At 39.1% G+C, this 23,940-nt stretch overlaps 1 protein-coding gene across 1 annotated transcript in view; it reads right to left on the bottom strand.

Annotated features, from left to right (window-relative positions):
- Window positions 1–23,687, bottom strand: part of LOC139724823 (syntaxin-binding protein 5-like) — a 91,130-nt gene extending 67,443 nt beyond the window's left edge. Inside the window, exons 1-3 of the mRNA XM_071635948.1 lie at window positions 23,602–23,687; window positions 4,991–5,072; window positions 3,616–3,716 (exon numbers count right to left, since the gene is read on the bottom strand). Coding sequence (XP_071492049.1) covers window positions 3,616–3,716; window positions 4,991–5,072; window positions 23,602–23,687 — 269 coding nt within the window. The remainder of the gene's footprint in view (window positions 1–3,615; window positions 3,717–4,990; window positions 5,073–23,601) is intronic.
- Between the last annotated feature and the right edge of the window lie 253 nt (window positions 23,688–23,940).

Below are 23,940 nucleotides of genomic sequence, written 5' to 3'. Positions count from 1 at the left end.
CAATGCCAAAAATGATTCTTCAAAAAATGTTCATGATATTGAGCAGTTTCCTACCACAATCCCCATTTCTTTGGTCTCCTTGTTAGATATGTGATGTAAATGTGGCATGATAAGACAAGCTGCAACAGGCAAGGCAAGGGTTGTGAATTTAGCATCTAGATATCGACATCTTTTGTAATGCTCTATTTTCAGAGTACAAGATGCAATGCAACTATTAATGGTTTGGAGAGCAGCACTCTCCCTACTCTAAATACCGTTTCCTAGTGGGCTTGCCTCCAGTCAATAAAAGGCAGTTTTACAAGGGTTCTTTTCATGCATTCATCAAACACACATATTTTTGTCACAACATCTCCTGATGGCACAGCTTACTACTCTCTGGGTGCAGGAAAAAATGAAAGAAAAAAAAAATGCTATTCTGGAAATGCTTCCCTGCCCGATGACGTCAAGGATCTTTTTCAGGCGCAAAGCAGTGCGAGCAGCCACCAAAGTGTTGCTGTCGTCATCTGAAAGGGTCTAGTTGCGACCATGACACTAATCGAGGAAATCAACGTCTGTAACTCTTCTCCTCCAGAGGTGATGTACAAAGTCCTCATCTTGCTGCTACTACCTCACAGAACAGCTTTTTGTATCTGTGAGACCTAACAATCCAACAGACGTTCATTCCAACAACACACAAACACCACACACACACACACACACATAAAACACACACACAATGGAAATGAGGCCGTGTTATCATATGTAACCATGGCAACGCATGGACACGACACTATTTCCGTACCATTGACGGTAGTCAAATCAACACAGCCTCCGTGTACAAGGCACATGTGAAAAAGACATCTCTCATTTATGCCGTTCTCAAAAAGAGAGAAAGAGAGATTTACCAAAATTGTAGAAAGAAAAAATGCTCATGACTATAATTATTGACTCTTCACCCTAAAGCTTTGTTCTCTGAGTCTTTACATAGTGACCCAGAGAAAACTTCATATTATTTGTAATAGTATGGCCATGCATGCAGTAATGCAGTCTTGAGACATTGTCATACCAGGTTACTGCCTGACAAAGTGGTTTATGATATTGTTATTAATGAATAGTAGACCCCCATATAATAACTCTAGCAAACTTATATCATTGGGGCTTAAGAAGACATTCATGAAATGCTGCCTGAGTCGCAAATGTGTTATAAATTCCACCCCCTTCCCCAACATTGAATCAAATGTATGGGACTGTGTTGAGTAGCTGGTTATCTCTCTGCAGCATGGTGGGGAAGGTTTGGGATGCAGGAGCCAGAAGACACTCTAGGCACGGCCCCTGAAAAACACTTCAGAATGCGTGCTAAAGAAGCTGTCGACTGCCGTATTGAATTTCCACCACCCTACAGCTTCATCGACACAAATCGAATGCGAACGACACATGAGTGAACGCTGTAAGGCTAGTTACTTGACAGCTGGGCAAAATACACACACTAAATCATATCTTTCTGTCTATCTCGTCATCAATCTATGTGTGTGCGTGAGTGTCTGTGCATTCATCTTTTTTTTATGTGTTCTTCAATTATAGTATGCTGTAACTAACTCTATACTCCCTCATATTGTGCAAAATATAGTAATTTATAGAAGAGAAATATACTGCAAATATTGTACACATAAATATAGTTGTATCATGCAAATATTTCATTGATCATGATATATTTTCATACAGGGTCATCATACTCACATTAAGTCACAATTCATCACTCACACCCATTATTTCATTGTTGAGTACTTGTAATTTTGAATCAAATCTGTGCACATTCTTTAAGAGAGACTAAACTATAGTATATTTCTGTCAGAATTTATCAAAACCAGCTTCCATAGATTTGAGGAGGAAATCTTGTTGAATGTATTCCAGTGCTTGCTTATTTCTTTTTTGTGTGGCACTAAAACAAACTATCTGACCATTGACACAGATTCCTTACAGGCAGTATATCCCATCAGACAAGTTTAAGTTCCTCTTGACCAAGATGCATACAAACAAGTAGCTACTTCTGAATTGGTCAACAGCAGGACACTTGGGGGGGGGGGGGGGGTGGTAAGCATAGGTTACATTGAAATGTGTCTGAGTTTTTCTTTCGTACAATGAGACAGCATGCTCATGGGCAGTTCAATGTTGCAACAACTAATGAATGCAAACTTTAACACTATTTGTATATAAGAATGTGTCCATTGAATGGGTAATTATGAGGATGAGAGAGGAAAAATAAATATATCCATGATTTTGAAGTCATGGCTGCTTCATTTACTAATTTATGCAAAATTACTGATATTTTTCAACTGAGGATCCAATATCTAACTACATTCTGTACCTGTATACCATCTACCTGTACATACACATCCTCCACGCCCTTAAAGGGGAAGGCTAGTAACTGATCAGTGGGAATCAGTGGAAATGCTTGGAGATGATTGTTCCAATCCTTATGGGATTCATTCAAGAGTTCATTGTATATCTATTGTTGTGTGAAAATGATTTGCTTCAGAGTGGTCTCATATTCAAGTAATGTGCAGTTTAATGCTTCCAGGTTAGCGTCCCTGGTCAGTGATGGAGCATTAATCTGCACATTACTTGAATACGAGACCGTTCTGAAGCAAATCATTTTCACACAACAATAGATATACAATGAACTCTTGAATGAATCCCATAAGGATTGGAACAATCATCTCCCAGCATTTCCACTGATTCCCACCGATCAGTTACTAGCCTTCCCCTTTAAATACTCAGATCCAGTGTGTATGCGTTAGTTGTCGATATTTCGGGCAAGCCTTGGGCAAGCCTGATTTATGAGACTACCCCCTCCCACCTCAACCTCAAAAAAAAAAAAAAAAAGCAGCAGGATCTTGTAAAGATAGAGACTTCCATCACTTTTCTGAATTTAAATAACAAACTTAATCTGTAATTCTGCACATTTTTGCAGGATAATATGAATATTTTGGGATTTGTTACATTAAGTTCTACAGGTATGAACGGAATGATGCAAGCTCCATGTTGGAATTTTAAAGAACAATGGAGAACATGTGTTGATGTTGATGTTTTCATTCACACATGTCATATATCGTGCCATACAGTAGCTGATGCATTACACAAATAGTGCAATTGTGTAATGCATGCAGGGCAGGATATAAAATGGTACATGTAGTATTGCAGTTGCTAGCTATGTAAACTTACTTGTTCGCGCTGCGTTTTGTGTTTAGGCCCTTGTTTAATCTCCTCAAAATTGGCATGGAAACAACAACGATCAGTAGCTTAAAAATTTAAAGAAGTCATTACTTGATTGTGGTACACAGCATTGCATGTAAGATTGTTTGAATGAGCTGATGTTACAGAGTCCCTCCATGACACATTGCATAGTCCCATACATAGTTATGTGTGTTAGTTATACAAGTGATTCGCTGGGTTGGAAAGTGCACAAGTTGGTTGTGGTAACATATGGGCTGCACCCCAACTTTACTGCTTTACTTGCATTGAAAACAGTGCGGTCTTATTGCTGGCGAGTATGGCAGTTGTACGGATGAAACACATTATTTGCAAGCATTCCGTGAAATTGTGTATTTGTTTTCTGGTGGGTTACGTCACACTCACCTTTCCCTGTTGAATTTGAGGGAGTGTAAGATGGCTGGCCTCTTTTGTCGTAGATTCCAAAGGTGTAAACTGTCGTCCGCACATACACTTACCAGGGCTCCCTGCAGAAGTAAGCAGAAATATAGAATATGTACACCAAGATACAGAAACACAGAGAGAGAGACTAGAGCAGGACCATCAATAATGCTTAGTTATTTAACAAGATTTTCCTCGTCTTGGGAAAAGCATAGGTTCCTACTTATGGGGGGGGGTCATTTTATAAGCATTTTGGTCAGATATTTTTTCTGACAAATTTGTTCTCAGCCAATCAGATGCACGGATTTCAGTAGCTTATAACAGTTCGTCAGAAAAAAAAAAAATCTCACAAAACATTTTCATGCAATGCTCCCCTGATCTTAGTTCTGTGACAAAGCTTTGTGAGAACAAGAGAATTAGTGATTTTTTTTTTCATGTCAATTACATATCACAAAGACGACAGTACATCACATAGATACAAAGACATCAGTAATTTACAAATCAAACGGCACATATTAAATAATGCAAATTATCTTTTTGTTTGTTTGAGTTCCATGTGCTAAACCCAATTTACAAGCGGATTGCATGAATGCAAACAATAGTAGAACATATCAGCAAAGTTGAGGAAAATTGGACAATCCATTCAAAAGTTATGAATTTTTAAAGTTTCGGTGTCACAGGTGAACTTGTTAAGCAAGTGGTATTGTAATGGAATTTACATTGCTTCATTTCTGAAATATGTGAGCCTCATATATCATCATCCTTGTTCAGTGTAATTTGTTTGAGGTTTTTCAGAGTACTGTTTTCTTTGTTTAAATACCACAATAAATTACACAAATCTACACATGGAACTGTCAATTTATGTACTACAAGATGTGAAATTATTAAAATCATCTGGACTTTCCGTTTAAAGAGAAAATCAACCTAAAAATAAATAAAGTTTATAACAAAGATATAAAATATTCCCTACAGAACGATACAGAAATGACAAAAATCAGTTAAAAAATAAGAAAGATATGACATTTTAAAATTTCACATTTTTTGGGAAAACATTTCTCTACCAGCCCTTATGAATATTGAAATGAGCAAGTTGATGACATCTTGCTCTAACAATTTCTTATTCATTTCATAAACAGAAATAACAAAAATCTCATATTTCAGCTGTATAAATATAAAACTTGCCTTAAAACCATCCACAATAAAAAAGAACAAATGTTATGTAAAATTTCAAAATGTCATATCTTCCTTGTTTCTTATCAGATTTTTGTCATTTTTGTGTCATTGTGTGGGGAATAATTTTCTCTTTCTATTGAAGTTTTCTTCTTAAATGCTTATTTTAAATTCAAGCGGCACTTCTCACCTCATTGACAAGAAACATCAGCTGGAGTACTGCTGTGTCCGAGTCATGTCTGACGTGGCAATCCACGCCAGGTCTCCCAAATCTGATTCAAGAAATTCATCAGGTCAAGGAAGAAAACAAATGAACAAACAAACAAACAAACAAACAAACAAACAAACAAACAAACAAACAAACAAACTTCAAACTATCTTTTTTTGCTCTGGAACCATGATCCAAAGAGTTTCCAGTTACCACAGAAATTTGTTCATTGTTCACTAACACACTCGCGCTTTATGCAACGCTGCACACTAGCAATGGTGTGACGGTCCCTGACCAGTAAAAATCAGTCAGGCCAGTAACTTTTTCAGGAATGGACCAGTAAAATATGGAAAATCTGGATACCTACTGGTCTGACAGACAGGTCTGAAAAGTAGAAAAAATGGGTTAGAGTGCAGCCCTACTTTATGTATACTTGAAATTAATGCTACAACAAATCATTACACATACTTTCCATGACAGCCAGCGGAACAGGAGATGAAGATGTATACATAGCAGACATAAATTTATAGTCTGAATCAACGCAAGATATCAAAAGCAGGTGACACATCCAAGGGATTTGAACCAATGACCTTCAGCAGTAAATGAACTAATCAAACTACATAACCTTAATTAATGGCAGGGCTCTTAAATCAATCACCTGAGCAGACCAATCAGGGAAAGAAAATAAAACAAAGAAGAATAAAATGAGGATGAAAATTGGAATGGGACATAAAAGTGTCTAATTTCTGTTTATGTTGATGAACCTCGTATGTCTTTTTTATGTCTTGTTGAGCGCTACATCAAACCACGTAATCAGGTGACCGTGAGGATATAATTCTCACGGCAAGGTCGTCACAGGTTCACATTAAAGCGAAATAGCTCTCTGGGGAATCACACCTCTTTTAGCTACAAAATGCTCATTCCCCAGTACCCAATCTAATCAATTTATCGAATGACCAGCAAACACCCCCCCCCCCCAAAAAAAAAAAAAAACACCTCACAAAATAAAACATGCAAACACACAACCATATCACCAGTACTAAACACAGCATGAAGGTTCTCTCACTTTTCCTTTATTGAGTTTAAAACAGCAACAACCAAAAAGAATTCTTAACTTCATGGCAGTTGCTACCATGCACAGGGGTACAAACTTGGAACTGGTAGACCGACTACACTTTCGACCTGCGACGTTCTTTGACCTGGAAAACATGGTGGAACTCGGGGACACAACTGAGCGGCAGATGCACTGTGCAGCATAATGAAGAAACTTACAAGCCCGTTGTCCTTCACTTCCAAACTAGGCTGCTCTCCGCTTGCCTGCAAATTCTCTGTAAGCCAGGTGGCCTTCCAGATAACCCACATCCTTCTTCCCCCCCCCCCAAGTACCGTTTTAGCCAGATACCATGTCAACAGTCATCATCATCATAAAATTCCCCCCATTCTCCTTGCTCATCTCCTTCTTCTTCGCAAATTTCTTCTGCTTTGAAGACACCATAGTCTTCTTTTGATAGCCTTCTTTTTTTCTTTTTATCAGCTCTCTGCAGTCTCTTTTCACTCATCTTCCACCCATCCCCCTCCCTCCATCCAAAGATTCAATTCTGCATATGATAACATAATGAAGATGAATAGCTCCGAGATGCCCTAGCGAGCATTTTTCATTTAACAGACCCCCAAAGTGCGGTTGGTTTCAAGTCAGGCGGGACGTATGAAAATTGAATTAGCCCCGGCAACCACCAGCATCCCCTGGAAACCCGCATCAGACCGTGACGCGCCCCGCGCTCCGCAACACACCACTCCCCATCCTTTCTTGGAAAGCTGCAGGTTTCAAATTAAAACAACAATGACATGAGGTGATGTAAGAAAACCAGTAATAGCTGCATTCCCATGATAAATACACCATGTTAGTTACCCTTCCATTCTAAGGTTTACTGCTTAATTAGCATAACATACATTTCCAGAATGTGCACTTCTTTCAGACAATTTAACTCCCCCCCCAAAAAAAAAGAGAAAATCTTTACACAATAATCATTAATATTAACAAAAGACACAGAATGTTAAAAAGCCATTTAAATTGGTAAATGTATAATGATCACTGAATTGGTAGCAAATGTTAGAAGATAGCATTTCTGTTTCCCACTCAAACAGGAATACTTCTTTTCTTTTCTTTTTTTTTTTCGCTTGGGGAGGGGATACAGTTCTTTTGAATTACACGTAGATTAAATGAATAGAACCAATTCCATCTAATCTGTGTCTGATATAAGACAAGCAGGGAAACTTAGAGTTGCCAATTCACTAATGAGAGGAGGATCAGTTCTGCTGGAAAATTCCCCCAACATTTGATAGGTGGCATATGGGGTTACATATTTCTATGAATTATTTATATACCTATTGATATCAAAGGTATATAGTAGTATATCTATGGGTGCTATGTACTTGGTGAATATTCATCTTCCCTGCAGACTGGAATGCAACGAGGAAAGTGCATTGACACTGATTTCTAATGTCAGCAAAATTCTTGCAAGGTCGCTCTGATCGATATGCCTTGGAAGGAATAGAAGGCATATATGGAGAGTTCCTCTCGGTGGCTTCGGAGAGACCAAATGAGTTACAATCTCTGCTGGTTGAAATGATTTTGTCCCCCCGTGGTATTCTCTCTCATTCCCTCAAACTTACCTATAAACTTTGTGATACATGTTCAATGCAAATCAATCAAATTGCTCTTTCCAGATACGTTGTGCCCCCCCCCCCCCTGCAGAAAAGAAAACCCCATCACAAAACAAACAGACCCTAATCCAAAATGGAAAAGTATCAAATAAAACCTGCCAATAAAACTTTGGACAAAACAGAGCAGTGTCCGTTTTATGCACTTCCACAAAATGTCAGGGTAAATTATTGAAATCACTGATTTATACCATGAGACAGCTTTCTTTATGGTACATGATGCCCTTTCTAAAGCCAAAACAAAATGGAAACATCAATTTATGACAAAGCATGAACCTACTTTCTCAAACAAGAAGAGTGCATGAGATGAGCTCATCATTTTAGTAGTGATAGGATGGGAAGCTGCAGCCCCACATTGCAATATCTCACAATTCTATTGTCATTTTGTATGTTTTTTTCATCCCCTACATACTATCTCTCTCTCCCCTATATCTCTCACCTTCTCTCTATCTCGCCTTCCTTTCTTGTCCCTCCTCTAACCCTCCCTCCATTTTCTTTCCTTCCCCTCTTCTCTCTCCTCTCCTACTTGTCTCCTTCCAAGCTAATTCTACATTACCTCCCTCCTTAATCCTTTTCCTTCTTTATCTTCACCTTCAATGTCCCTCTCCTCTTCTTTTTTCCCTTCCTCATTCTCCATTCCACTCCCTGCCCTTCCCTCCCCCCCTCATTTTTCTTTCCCTCCCAATCTTTTTCCTTTTCAACCCCACACCTCCCAATCTCCTCCTCAAGATTTCCCCTACACCTCCCCTCCTTCCTTCCTCTCCCTCCTATGTTCATCTCCCCATCTTTCGCCTTCCCACCTTTCCATTCTCAAGATTGTATGTTCTTTGTTCTCTTCTACCATTTCATTCTCTTCTGTTTTATCCCATCTCTCCTTTTTCCTTCACTTTTCCCTTCCCACTCTCTTCCTCCCCTCCCTCCTTTCCTCCCCTTTCTTCCCCTCCTGCTTTCCTACCCTCCCCTTCCTTCCCTTCCAAATCCTACCCTCCTCAATCTCCCTCTCCTCAATTTTCCTATACCACCCCTCCCCTCTCACTTTACTTCACCTCCCCACTCCATTCTACAAATTACCTTCCCCTCGTATCTTCCCCCCTCTGTTTATATCTTCTCTTCCCTCCTCCCCCTCCATACCTTTCCCTACAAATACTCCCCCCCCCCCCATCCCATCCCTCCACATCTTCCCACATTACCCTTCCCTTCCTCCGGTCTTTGCCGAGTATCATCACTCTTAAGTTTAACATCATTTGAACACAGTGACTACTACTCTTGTTTGCTTTGCTGCGACATGACATGAATATTCCATTAGCCTACTCATATTCATAGAGACATTAAACTTTACAGTAGCAAGTTTGCTGACAGCTTTTTTCTTTCAACACACGAACACACAGGTGGAGACATACATAACAAACTACTCATGAACATGACTGCAAATTACATTAAAAGTTGATATTATCCACTTAACATTTAAAAAAAAATACTGTTAAGCAAGAAATTTCTGCAGCAAGAAATTTTCATGCATTGAAACCTACAACCTTTTTCGCTACATGTAATTTTCACTAATTGTCAATGGCATTCAATGCATATAGTGTAGACAAGAACTTTTGTACGGTATGCATTTTAATTTTGCAAATCTTGGCTCTCGTGAAATTTGCGAAATTGAAATGCACACATAAATTTCTGGTTTTACAGTATGTAACTCACATCACACACACACAAACACAAACACACACACACACAAAAGGAAAAAGATGGACCACCTATCCACTCATCCTAAATATTTTGAAAAACAAAAACACATCTAAAATACTGGGAGGACAAAGAATTCTCACTGACATACACTTGCTGGAAGCTACACAGACCCAACACTATTCCCTGAAACCATCTGTGACTCAATTTGATGACTTTTTGAGACAGCGTGCAGTCAGGCTTTACAAGAAAGATGCCCCACCATCAACATACTGATTGTGCCCCAATGAATAAAACAAGTCTCCTTATCTCTCATTCTCTCTCTCTTTCTGTTTCCATCTTTTCCTTCCTTCATTTGCTGCTATCATCTGTTGTTGTTTGTTCTTTCTTTCGCTTTCTCTATGATAAGTAGAGATTCTGCCCTAATGAATATCAGAGTGATGCTGATGTTCTTTAACTTTATCAGGAACAAACTCCCCTTTAACATTCAAAATATTAAAAGTGTAAGTATCTTTAAATCAATGCTTAAAACTCATTTATTTCGTCAATTGTATTTTAGTTTTGTCATATATAACAACATTAGTATTTATATTCTGCATCTTATCTTATTTTTGTCTTAGATTAATGCACTTAGAAATGCCTGTATTAAGCACTATATAAGTGCTGTCATTGTTATCATCATTATCACTATCATTATTATTATTATTATCATTATTATTATTATTATTATTATTATTATTATTATTATTATTATTATTATTATTATTATTATTATTATTATTAGTAGTAGTAGTAGTAGTAGTAGTAGTAGTAGTAGTAGTAGTAGTAGTAGTAGTAGTAGTAGTAGTATCATTATCATTTCATGATGGGTCATCAGTATGAATTCCATTTCTCTCCCCTTTTCTTCTTCACCTCCTAATCGCATTGAGAATACATTTTTAAAGTCCAGTGTAAACTTTTTAATCACATATTTTCTATCATATTTCCCTTTTTCGGGCACCTGGCAGATCACGTCCAACCAATTAAAGTTTTACCTGATTCTGAGTTTGTGGGTTTGTTATCATAATAGTTCCACTTCTTAAACATGAGGGAGAAGGTGGAGCTGAGCATAACCTGGTAATCAGTGTTACTACTCTAGCATTCAAGCGTACAAGAGTTGCGTGTTTGACAGATACTGTGGTGTCTTGAGACAGCTGCTATGTAGTCAGTAGCAGACGGCAGTTGGAGACTCAATGTCTGAACACTATGTAATTTCATAAAATGACAAGGCAGATCCCAGTCCTACGATTGGTTGAGAGCTTACACATGACCACACATCTATTTTGCCTGACACATAATTTGTTTATGAGTATAAGTATAATGTATAAAGTATAATGACTGGTCATTAGCACTTTCATGTCGTGATGGTAACCAGGCGATATTTAATGGTTTTAATTACATTTATTCCACATATGAACTCTAAAATAAGGGTAATTTCTCAAACGCAAGGACCTGCTTCATCATTTCATTAATTAAACAACACACATTATTTTGTTTGGAGATTAGTATAATTGCTCGAACTAAGTGCTTTCGAAATGGTCCGAATACCCTTGGTTTTTTTGCCTTGAACGTGTTGGGCTGTTTTGAAGGCTGTACTTTGTTTGGATAATTCTTACTAATGCCCCGACTGATGTGTATAACTTGTTCATCGAAAATTGCACAGACGACACAGTCCAGAACATGTTTGCGAACAAGATCCTTTTTCCAGGTATGAATCACCTCTCACTCTCTCTATCCAACCTCCTGTCTCTATCTCTTTATTGGGGCCATCATGTGCCCTAAGGGGGGAGGGGGAGGGGCGATGATGACTGGTAGGGTGGGGACGAGAAAGATGGAAGATAAATGTGAAGGCAAGACAAGCGGGGGAGGGGGGCGGATCACTTCGTGTAAGTACGTCAATTGGAATGACAGTTGCACAAAGATTGTTTTTGCTAGTGGCTATTAGTCATGACAAACATGGGGTAATATACATTGTACATCAATATATATATATTTTTTTTTTCCCACAGGGGGTAAAGTGGACAGTGGGGTGAACCGCGCAATTCATACCATGTTCAATCCAAGCATGTCCCTTGGCATCAACCTTCTTTTCTTTTTCAACTACATGTATGACCTCCTGGTATCTGTTCTGTCCATGGAAGCAGACATAACATAGGGATGACATACAACATAACTTCATATCCGCCCGAGATAGCAAAATGTCAAACTGACTCGCGTGATACACACACCAACTTTCTCTACAAATTACGCATTTTTCAGTAATTACTGTTCATTAGCAATCCTATATGTCCCAATTACATCTAGTGGTCAGCACGAAGGTCCATAGTGGTGAGCAAAGACCAACAAATGCATACAATTGCCTACAGAGGTCTTGAAAGGTTTACAAAGGTCTTCAAAGGTTTACAAAGGTCTATAGAGGTCTACACCAACTGCCTTCTCTTCTGTTCTTTCTTCAGCTGTTTATGTGTTGCATAACCATCAGCATGACAAACAACATAACTTCATATCCACCCTAGATAACGAAATGACAAACTGACTTGCGTGATACACACACCTACCTTCCCAAAAAATTACACATTTTTCAGTAATAACTGTTCATTAGCAATCCTATTGGTCCCAATTACAACATGCAGTCAGCATGAAGGTCCACAGTGGCGAGCAAAAGACCAACAAATGTCTATAGACGTCTACACAGGTCAACAAAGGTCTATAGAGGTCTACACCGACCCCCCTCTCTCTCCTTTTTCTCTTCAGCTGTTTATATGTTATATAACCATCAGCATGACAAACAAGGTGACTTCATATCCACCCTAGATAGCATACTGATGAGCTGATTCACATGATACACCCACTATCCCCTAAAATTAAGTATTTCTCAGTAATTACTGTCCATTACCATTGCTATTTGTCCCAATTACACCTAGTGGTCAACACGAAAGTCCACTGTGGTGAGCAAAGACCAACAAATGCATACAAAGGTTTACAAAGGTCTTTAGAGGTCTATACCGACCCTCCTCTTTCCTTTTTGCTCTTCAGCTGTTTATATGTTATATAACCATCAGCATGACAAACAAGGTGACTTCATATCCACCCTAGATAGCAGAGTGACGAGCTGATTCACATGATACACCCACTATTTCCTAAAATTAAGTATTTCTCAGCAATCACTGTTCATTACCAATGCTATTTGTCCCAGTTACACCATACAGTCGGCAAAAAAGGTCCATATGGTAAACAAAAAATTCCTACAAAGGTCTACCCAGATCTATGAAGGTCTACGAAGGTCTACGAAGGTCAATTAACGGTCCACAGAGGTCTGCAAAGGTCTACTGTATATGCCAAATATCTCATGAGATTTTTATTTTCACAAATTTTGAGAGTCACATGATATTCGCAAATTTAAAGACACACAAAAATATTGACTCTGATCCCAACACGAATGTGACATTTCTCCATTCAGTACTGCACTCCATGATCCCAAATTTAACCACTTGCGAAATCGCCGTGAAGTCAAAATTGGCGATATATCAGACTCGCTAAATATGGCGTATACAACATACATATCAATCTCTTTCTCTTACTCTCTCTCTCTCTGCGTTTCTTTTTCTCACAGTTCATACATTATGTAACCATAGGAATGACACACAACAAGCTTCATATCCGCCCTAGATAGCAGAATGACAACAGACTTGAGCGATACACACAGACACACTATCCCCCCAGATTACGCATTTCTCAGTAGTTACTGTCCATTTCTTATCCTCTTTATCCCAACTACATCCTGTGGTCGGCACGAAGGTCTACAGAGGACCAAAAAGGTCCAAGAAGGTTGAATAAGGTCAACATAATTCCATAAAAGTCCCTACAGGTCTACAAAAGTTCATAGAGTTCACATACAAATGTAGCTCTGCAATGGTCTTCTCTCTCTCTCCCTCTACTTTTTCTTTCTCTCCCACTCTTTATACATCAATACAGTTGAACCTCTCGTATCTGGACAAGTCGGGACCGGGGCTCATCCGGATAAGGGATTTGGCCGGATACGGGAGACTCAATGCTTTATACATGTACATATACATACACATGTACTGATGTAGCCCATTGTAGTACCACATGTAGTAATGTGTATACTGCAACCTATTCATTGTTACATTTGGGGATGTTAGGGGATGTTAAAATGTCTGAGGGTAAGCAATTTGGAAGGAAATTTGATGTAATGTATGTTAATCATGTTGGAAGTAATATGTAATTCATGTTTGTTTGTGTAGGAGTTCTCAAGGAGTTGGGAATCCCCCTTTCCTCCCGTAATTATTTAAAAAAAAAAAAAAATCACGGTGAGATTGCATCCGTATAATAGAGAGATCCGGATAAAGGGAGGCCGGATAATAGAGGTTCAACTGTACATCAATATTCCATCCAAAACAACTGCTGCATGTAAACCACACTGAAAATAAAAAGCATTCTGCCTCACATCCATCTTTCTTTCCATTGCACAAGAAAATGTTACATCGATGTATATTTTGTGACTCTCGAGTTTCATGTCAATCCACTCTATATGTGGTAAAATATTCATGAATTTGAATCATGACCTTTAAATCCTGATACTCACCATTTCAGAGTTTGATTTCTTTGTCTCTTTCATTCGACATTAATCCCAAAATTGACTAACAGAAGTGCATTAATCTACCTTATTTAATACAGACTCACTTATTGTTTTTGAATAGCTGCGAATCACTTCATGAAATGAGAATTTGTCTCTGACCTCAATCACATGACCTTTGACCTATGACATCATCATTCACATGATGCAAATATCAAGCAGTTTACCTTTATACATGGAAATACATACAGTATTTTTACTGAATTCCACTATCGTTCTTCCAGTTATTGTTATATTACCATAGTAACACAGTAAATCATGTAGAGAGAGAGAGGAAAAAAAAAAGAACAGAGCCTCAGTAAAACTCTGTGGTGATGACATTAAAAAAAAAAAATATGTGGAGAATAGAGGCAGATCACTTGATAGCAAGTGTGGAATAAAATTTTGAACAGTGTAATGTATTCATAATACAAGTAGTCCAGCCTGGATTAGCGGTTTGTACACTCGACCGCTTCCGGAACTGTAAAAATCAAATTAGGGTGTGTATGAGTGTTTGGGGGGGGGGGGGGGGGGGTGTTTGTGTTTGTTATTTTGTGAGAGAGAAAGCACAAGAGAGATATATATATATATTGTGTGTGTGTGTGTGTGTGTGTGTGTGTGTGTGTGTGTGTGTGTGTGTGTTTGGGGGGGGGGGCTTTGAATAAAGGGAAATGGACAAAGTGAAGGGCAGCATATGGCTGGAGCCCTCATGCAGCAAAGATTGCATTCTGATGGGATCATTTATCTGAAATTAGTTGCGGGCCCCGGCGAGCCGCAGCTGTACATTCACAAGTCATGGTCAAATTGCGCACAGAGTGAGCCAGGCCGCTGGCAGAAGCACACATTCAAACATGAAGTGTGCAGCGATGAGAAACGGCAATACAATCGCATATGATGATGAGTTTGATGCTCATCAAAAACTCCGGCTAATGTTCTCTGACTTCCATGCTTGATATCACAGTATGCTGCAATCATCCCTAGCAATCTAATCTTGGCATGACAGTGAAATGTATCTTGGCATGACAGTGAAATGTATCTTGGCATGACAGTGAAATGTATGGTGGCATAAAGGAAAAAACAAAACAAAACATGGAGGGTAAAATAAAACATTACCGGTGATTTGAGCTGGAAGTGTAAGTGCACTGGCTTTTTCCCTTCTGTTTTGAATGAGATAAGCTCTAAAATCACTGTCTTGAAACAACAACGACAATAAAACTGTTGATGCACAGATACAGATGCTCTTGAAGGAGACATCAAAATGGCAATCACATGGTAAACTACATCTACATGACACACACACACACACACACACACACACACACACACACACACACACACACAGACACACACACACAAAACCCAATCCTGAATGCAGATTGAGGGTTACTTCAGTGCAATGCAAAAAAAAAATAATAATAATTAGCACCATTGAATACCCATGAAGTAATTCAACTTTTTATTAGCCAATGGCTGCTACACATTTCCCAACATTAATTCATTTTTTTTTTTTTACTCCCTATGAGCATGTACACGGTATATCTTGAGATAGATACACACAACCATGCATACCAATATATTGTGGTTTTTTGTTTGTTTGTCCGTTTGTTTCTGTTTTTTCTTTTCCCCTCTGGATGGACCAGAAAAAACTGTTAATATACATGAGAAATATGTAGTATAGGCATTGTGAAACACATGAGAAAATGTGGATTTTCTCATAATGAACATGTTAATCAGAGCATTCAGATACAAAAAAAAAAGCGAAGAAGAAGAAAAAAAGTAGAATGAAATATCACATATTCACACTTCGCACAATGTGTGAATAACGACACAAATATTTTCTGGTCTTGATTACGGGCTGAGGTGCGCAGTGTCTTCGCTTGGCAGCACAACGCTGATGAGATAGGCCTGTGAAACTTATCATCCCTTGATTAACCACAGACTGCAAATCTCAGGTGTGGGGCTGCACATGATGAACTTGAACTTCTGTATTTGCCATTAGTCTTAATCAAGGCACAATTTTTGCAATGTTTCCCGGTTTATCCCCCCCCCCAAAAAAAAAAAAAAAAAGAGAGAGAAAAACAAAACAAAACTGTGATGCATGATGGCTCAAATTGTTACCAGTATCACTGGCATTGTACAAACATTAAAGGTAAAGGATACCGGTAAAGCTGATGGCTGGATGCTTTAAAAAGGGACAAATCTGTGGATTACTAAATTTATCAAACTATTGTATACAAATGATGCACAGGATAGAGTGCGTTAGTGTAGGCGTATAGTGCACTCGAGGGTATTTACAATTGTGAAACATGCACGAGGCGAAGCCGAGTGCATGTTGCACTACATTGTAAATACCCGAGAGTGAGCTACGCCTCCACTAACGCCACGAAATAATCCTGTGCATCATTTGTTTTATAAAATGGGTCGAAAATTCGAAAACTAACAGCATTTTTCAGTGTTTTTCACGTACCTTTGTGGGTCATGACGTCCGAAGATGTTCGTCCCAAACATTTATTACGCACGTCGCACTCGGAAATCCCGCACATACAGTATAAGTATGATGGGGGGTTGGGTTTCCGGACATTTAAGTTCCCGCATGAAAACTCACTTATTTTACATAGAATATGCACCCTTTACCTTAAAGACTTGATATATAGACTCCTCATATAGGCCTACTAGACAACATACTCTGAAAACAGTGTGAGAATTAACCTGCTAAATCGTTGGATTTGCCCTTCAAAGTGACTCCATGTACGCGTCCGGTCCCACAACGCTTGGTCTACTGTACTGTACTATACTGTACAAAGTGTACGTATATAAGAGTATACGTACGCCACACATGTTATACACAAGGGAAGAAAGGCCGGCCGCCGGCCGGCAGCGCAAGCCCGAACTAGAAGTTGTTTACAGGATTGACAGGTAGCGCGTATGCATGCAATTCAAAGGAGCCGCCGCGCGCACAGACGATCGGCAATAGGATTTAACACGCAGTGCAATGGGACTAGAATAAAGGAAGCACGTGTGACTCATTTCAGCGCTTCCTATTGGCTACATTCTTGAACCCATTTTATAATCTCTAACGACAGCAATGTTAGAATAAAGCACCAAACAAATGGTATATCAGCATAGTGGTGTTTGTTCACAGATGCAATGACAGTGATAACCCCATTATCAAAATTTCATCTGCTTCAGTATAGTTCTTTTTCTATCACTTTGAGCATGATTATACCGCACAGTGACCAAACACTCAACAATATCTTCCTAAAGAAACAGATGTGTACAATTAATAAAGTAATAAACAAACCTACAGCAAAGTCAAATGTTTTAATCAAGATTTTCTAATCAAATATTTACTGCTCTCAGAAAGGGTGTACACTTTTTTTCTACTCCACAGATTTGAACCCAGACTCAATGATGAATCGTTCATATTCAAAGAAATATAAACAATAAAAAAAACACACACACACACAAAATGTCTCTATACACCTCTACAGGGTTCGAAATTGGCGATGGTCCGCTGGCCATGGGCCACCCAAAATCACGTCGGACTAGCTAAAAATCATAAAATTCTGAAGTTACTAGTCCGTCTGGCTAGCCAAAATATTGCTTCAGTGTCAAAATTGATTCTAAGTAGTCCGCCTGGCTAGTTAAAAAAAAAGTTAAGTGCGACCCCTGCGGAGTGCTAGGTATTACTATTCAAATCTGCGCTGCTCACATAAACAAGCAAAGGAGTGTTTAATGAACCTTTTAGGTAGGTGGCAATGTTGATAGACATAAGATTTACAAACTGTAGTAAACAAGCCAGACACAAGGGGGGAAAAGTCTTTGTCTATCTAAAGTCAAAACTCACTGCCTAAGATGTGGCAACTGATTAAAGGTGTCATCCTAAAATATCTATATATCAACATCTGTGCCATATATAGTTGGAATGCTGTCCTTCTGCCAAACAATCCTCACATCAAATAGGTGATTAATATGCTGCGGCAAAACAGTGAAAAGGGGGAGAGAAAAAGATACAGTATCGTTAAAAAGGGTTATTTATACGCTATATCTCTATTCATCAAGTCACCTTGCTCTCTTTAATTATTCAGTCATCTTCTCGACACTCTTTCCCTTCCTTACTTTCCTTACCATTCTATCTCCTGGTTCATCTTCTCTCTCTGTAACACACACACACACACACACACACACACACACACACACACTGACACAAAAATCTATCTATCTTTAATCCATCTATCTATCGTATCTATTCTTTTGAGGTAATACACCAACTTTTTTATTCATCTTGTAACTAATGATAAATTTATCTATCTTTAATCTATCTATCATATCTATTTTTTAGGTGATACGCTATCTTTTTTATTAATCTTGTAACTGATGACATCAATTTATTCATATATATTACTCCTCCTGCACGCAATTTTTTTTTCTCTGTGACATGTAACAACACAATTATGTATCTTATCTGTTGAGTATAACCAAACTGTATGCACCGCAATATACCTATATCCACATAAATATATATCATATGTATATATATTCATACATTCTGTCATTTATTTCTATACACTGACTGCATCTTTCAGCATTGTGGATCATTTCAATCTATCTTTTTTTGACGTGGTCACTCTCTCTTATCTCACGTGCTTTTTGTTTGTTTTGGTTTTTTTTTTGCTTCTCTTTCAGAAAGGAAAATAGATGAGAAGAAACTACAATATCAAAATCTCCATGCCCATTCTACCTGTCATTTAATGTTCTACACGGAAACCTAGCTTGCTGGCCATCCATGGCCAAGATGTGAGACCAATAAAACCCATGAGGTTGACAGCACTAGATTTAGAGGTCTATCACTCAAACTCTTTATGCTCTGGGTTTTTAATATATTTTTATGTCCTTTAAAATGTTCATTTTCAATCTGCAAGATAAACATGACAAAAAGAGAATGCATTGTAGCCTTCTATTGCAAATGATAACAGCTTGTAAAGATATGACTGCAAATTCATGTTACCACTTTTCATTTCCTTACAATAAATAAGGCAAGCTGCTGCAGCATTTGTTCTGTTTTTTATTAAGAACCCCCCCTTTTTTTTCTTATGTCAGATACTTTGTTATATGTATCACAACCAGTACCCTTAATCTGCAAGCCCTGTCAGGTATATTTATGTCAATAGGTTCTGAAGCTCAAATTCGAAAAAGTATAGCCATCAGACAGGAAAGAATTCCTCAAATTTCAGTTCATCATGGCACTGTTTCATGAAAGTTACTCTTTTTCTGACAATCACCATAGTAACAGTCAGTGACCTGAACTTCTCGGCCAGTCAAAACCAAGGATTTTTCTGAAATTGCCAGAGACTGACAACTTGTCAGCGCTGACAACTTTCATGAAACAGTGCCCTGACGCAATCTGGTGCAACATTTTACGATAATGGACTAGAAATGAGAGTACTGCTGTAAACGTTGATCAATGTTTTCATGCAATTAATTTTTCGTGCTGCTCAACTTACAAACGTATTCGCAGGCTCTTGAATTCGCACTGTGCAACTGTCAACCCATTCAAAATTTGCAGAAAAAATTGTGAAGATATTTTCATGGGTTTTAGAATTTGCACTAGACAAGAGTAGCTCAAATTATGTGAACATTTTTGCATTTACAGTATGTCTGGTACTACGTTGTAGTTATAAATTGAATATCTGCTCTATCTATCAACCACAACACCTACTTGGACTTAATTCTTAGTTTTGTTTTTCTCCCAATGAACTACTATCATCACTGATGGATGCATACTTATAATACACGTGACAACCATCCATAGCAATATTGGTGACAAACTGCATCAATTACATTTTTATTGAAGGCCATCAGAAGCATGAACACGAGCTCTGAATCATCGATATTCTTTTCTTTCTTTCTTTCTTTTTGTTTTTTGTTTTCCAGGTGGAAAATAGAAGATGGTGTGAGTGGTCCAAGTATAAAAAAAGGGAAATTTGAGAGACACACCTATACAAATGTATTGCACTTTGTGGTAAAATGCAGGTAGTGATTCTAATTTTTACCTGACCATCTTAAGTGTATAAGTCAAAAAAGTGGGACTGATTTTGATGGCATTGCTGGTTAGGTCAAAGTTGGTAGGCTTCAAAATTTAAGCCAAAGAATGCACTGGATGATGAAAAAGAAAAACTGGATTAAAGAATATGGACTTCAAGCTCTAATTCAATTTATTGGAAACCCACTATTTTCTCCCCTAAGACTTTCCCCCTGACCAACCTCTATCAAATATCCCATTAAAACCAATAAACTAAACCAAACTTAAGGGGGGGGGGGGGGAATTCCCATGTGTGTGTATGTGTGTGTGTGTGTGTGCATATTAAAGGCAGGGGAAATGTCCCATGTCCATCCTGCCCCTTGAATAAGTGGCCAAAGCTCATCTGACCACTTTGGCATTTAATGCAATTACCTCGGAGTGTCACAGTAAGGCATGGGCATTTTAAGATGGGAACAAAAAAAAAAAAAGGAGATGTTTTAAAGGAAGTGCACACCCTTCCCTCTCCCAGCCCCCATCTCACAACCACATGTCACAAAGTCAGGCTGCTAAACCTGGGGCCCCGGACTGTGTACAGTTGGTAGGAAAAGGGTTGTTACAATTTGATACGTGTCCAATTGTTGTTGTTGTTGTTGTTGTTGGACTTTCTCTCTCCCTCTTCTTTCCAAGAAGACACATATGGAAGGCTAGATTTAACATTCCAGAATTTGACCACTGTAAAAGTACCATCAATCTCTTTTGCTTGTTTTGTGTGTCTGTGTGTGTCTGTGTGTGTCTGTGTGTATGGCCTAGCAATAACCTGACCAAATGCATTTTGTTGTCTGATGTCTACAATACTTGACCTCAACATGTACTCCAGCCTGCTGCATGCGTAATGAGGTCCCATTTTTTTTTTTTTGCATCGCCGCAATAATACCTCATAATGCAACTCCCATGGTATAATCTCTGTGTGATTTTGCATTCCTATTTCTCTGCTCACAACACGACTTGTCATCCTCCCGTACTTCTGTCCGCTGGACAAACAATGCGCTACACGAGATGTCGTTCACGGGGCATTGTGTGACTCCGCATCGGGCCTAAATATTTCATCCGCGACTCGCGGGGACGGATCTGAGCATTTGTTCATCGTGACTTCCTGGAGATGTATAGTAGATAAGATTGCTGGCAGCATAAATGTAATTGCAATCTACTCTGAAGCCACGGCCATCTCCTGCAAAGCTCTGACTGTCGACATCGCTAACTATTCTGCATGAGACAACAACATCCCCCCGATGACAATCGGATAGCCAACTCGTCAGAAAAATATTGATGCCACAGATTCTGCACAGGTTTCTTTGTGTTTGTTGAAAAAAACAACTTGATCGAGAAGGATTACGATCAGTCATTTTTTCGGGACTCGCATCGCACACACCGAACTGATGGGGAGCCATCTACAATTGACAATCTCACGTCACGAGAACCGACGATGGGGTAGGGAGGGACGTCGACAGCGTTTGGTGGTGCGGCCCGAAGGGGTTAACAGCAAAAAAAAAATGTCCGAGCAAATGTGAAGCTCTCCCCTAATTGGGAGAAAACATTACTGGCGTATTGGGTTTCACAAACACACAATCTTTGTCTTGCGTGAAAATTGGTAGAATAAATCGTCTCTACCTTTTCAGGAGGGGGTAAAATGCCAATACAGAGTTGAAGAAACAAGAGAGGGGAAGAGTTAGCAAGGAAGAGTGACAGACAGACAGACAGACAGACAGACAGACAGACAGACAGACAGAGGGGGACGTAAAGGGGGAGGTGGAAGAAAAGGAATATGCACACACTCGTGGTGTATGCACTTGTTATGAGATATGAGATAGCGATGGTGGGCAGCAATATAGAAAATGGGAAGAGAGAGAAAAAGATTGAAAGAGAGGGAGAGATGAGAGAGAACGAGAGGGAGAGAGACAATGAGAAATGGTGAGGAAGGAGCGAGGACAGAAAAACACACAGACATACATACATACACTGTACATACATGCATACGTACATACGTGAAGAGACAGATGTAATTGACTGAATTAAAATGGCTGGTAAATTAGATTATTCATTTGAACAATGGTAATATGAGAAGTCTTGAGGGGTGCAGACCCTTTGCCAAAGTGCTTCGAGTGACCACATACAGTAGTTCTTCAACTTCAAACTCTGCCTGGCGATTGAGCCCGACTTGACTGCCGCCACTCGTTAGACTACAGTGCAGTGACAATTTTTCTTTTGGCCGCATTTATAAGTGTGTTAATCAATGTCAATTAGTCTTGCTCCAAGTCTTTACGAGCGTGCGGATAAGAACGACAGGGTTCGTACCACCAGACTAGCTCGGCCGCACCGACTGCAGTGCAAGGGGCACATTGATCTGGGACAGAGTCAATAAAGTAAGGATTTTAGGAGAGGGAAGAAAAATTACCCTTTCAGAAATCAAAATTAGATCACGCATATACACTGCCGCATGAAATACGAGCCCTGCCCGCATCGGCCAATAAATACATAACCATGACAGATGCAGAAAGCTCATAAGCTAATAAGTGGGCACAAGCCACTCATATTATGAGTATTCTCAAAAATAAACTCTGCAATACAGAGAGAGAGAGAGAAGGGGGGGGGGGGAGGAGTGAGAGAGGGGGAGGGGAGAGATGTAAGTGCAGGGAATGTATGGAGTATGTCATTCTCAACATTAAGGTAGAATGAGTCTGATCAGGAGATAGATATTAGAAATTAATGTTTCCCCCTCTGTATGGGTTGAAGTGCTGATGAGGGAAGTGAAAGGTGAAAGACGAATGGATGAAAGCCGGGGTATGGTTCACAAAAAAAAAATTTGCTCGTAGAGGTGATCACTTCTCTTGACAAATCAAGACTCGAGAGTTAAAAGATAGCATCTCAGCTTCGGTTCATTTTTTCCAGTAAGGCTGGATGAAATATCACCGTCGAGTAGGAATCTATCACACACTTGTTCAGTAGATTTCATACGCACACAAGTCATTCGCCTTCTGATCCCCTCACATCATGAATTCATCAGTTCTCTTTGATTTCTTAACCAGCAAAGGGTGCAAAAGCATGATGAAAAGCTACAGAGAGGACAAAATTGTATAATAAGCAGTCATATTAGAAATGACAAAAATTGGTGAACTTATTTCCAAGGCCAATCATGCAATCATCTGGTCCGTGCGCTCCAAGAAATCAAGATTTCGCACAGAATAATATCGTCAGCGGAATGCGTCAACCAATGGGAGGAGAGGGGATTTCCTGACACATATTGTTTGCCTGGAATGCCTACTTCCTACTACTACGAATGGTTTTCCCCCTTTTTCCCTTCAAGCATACAATCTGAATTTCAATGAGGGGTGGGCAGGATTATTCCAGGGACTGTGAGATCACACGACTTAAGCACTGACCTGCCCTGCTTTTTTGTTTCTTTTTTGTTTCTTTTTTGTTTCTTCAGCTTACGAAACGACACGTAACCTCACACGCGCCTCCTCTCGCATCAACTGCTTCAGCAGCCAAAGCCCTCCCAGCATGGTGCGGGATTTCATTCCTACTGAAAGTTTGTCAACCTCTGACTGCTTCTTATCATATACATACTGTGTGTGTATGTGTGTATACAGGAATCAACATGAGTGGTGGCCCACTGAACCAGGGCTACGAGTTGATGTTGGGCCGACAAATTTCCAAAGAGGCTTTCCATTCATGTTGAGCCCCGATGAATACACAAACATATATAAAATATACACATGACTTTCAACCTGTTATACCATTATAATGTCACTATGGCAGAGAAAAAAAAAT

This window comes from Diadema antillarum, unplaced genomic scaffold (genome assembly GCF_040938485.1).
Source record: "Diadema antillarum isolate AM-2024a unplaced genomic scaffold, OU_Dant_1.0 scf00000231, whole genome shotgun sequence".
Lineage (NCBI taxonomy): Eukaryota > Metazoa > Echinodermata > Echinoidea > Diadematoida > Diadematidae > Diadema > Diadema antillarum.
Note: the sequence above shows the minus strand (reverse complement) of the source record. Positions and strands in the feature narration are given on the sequence as shown.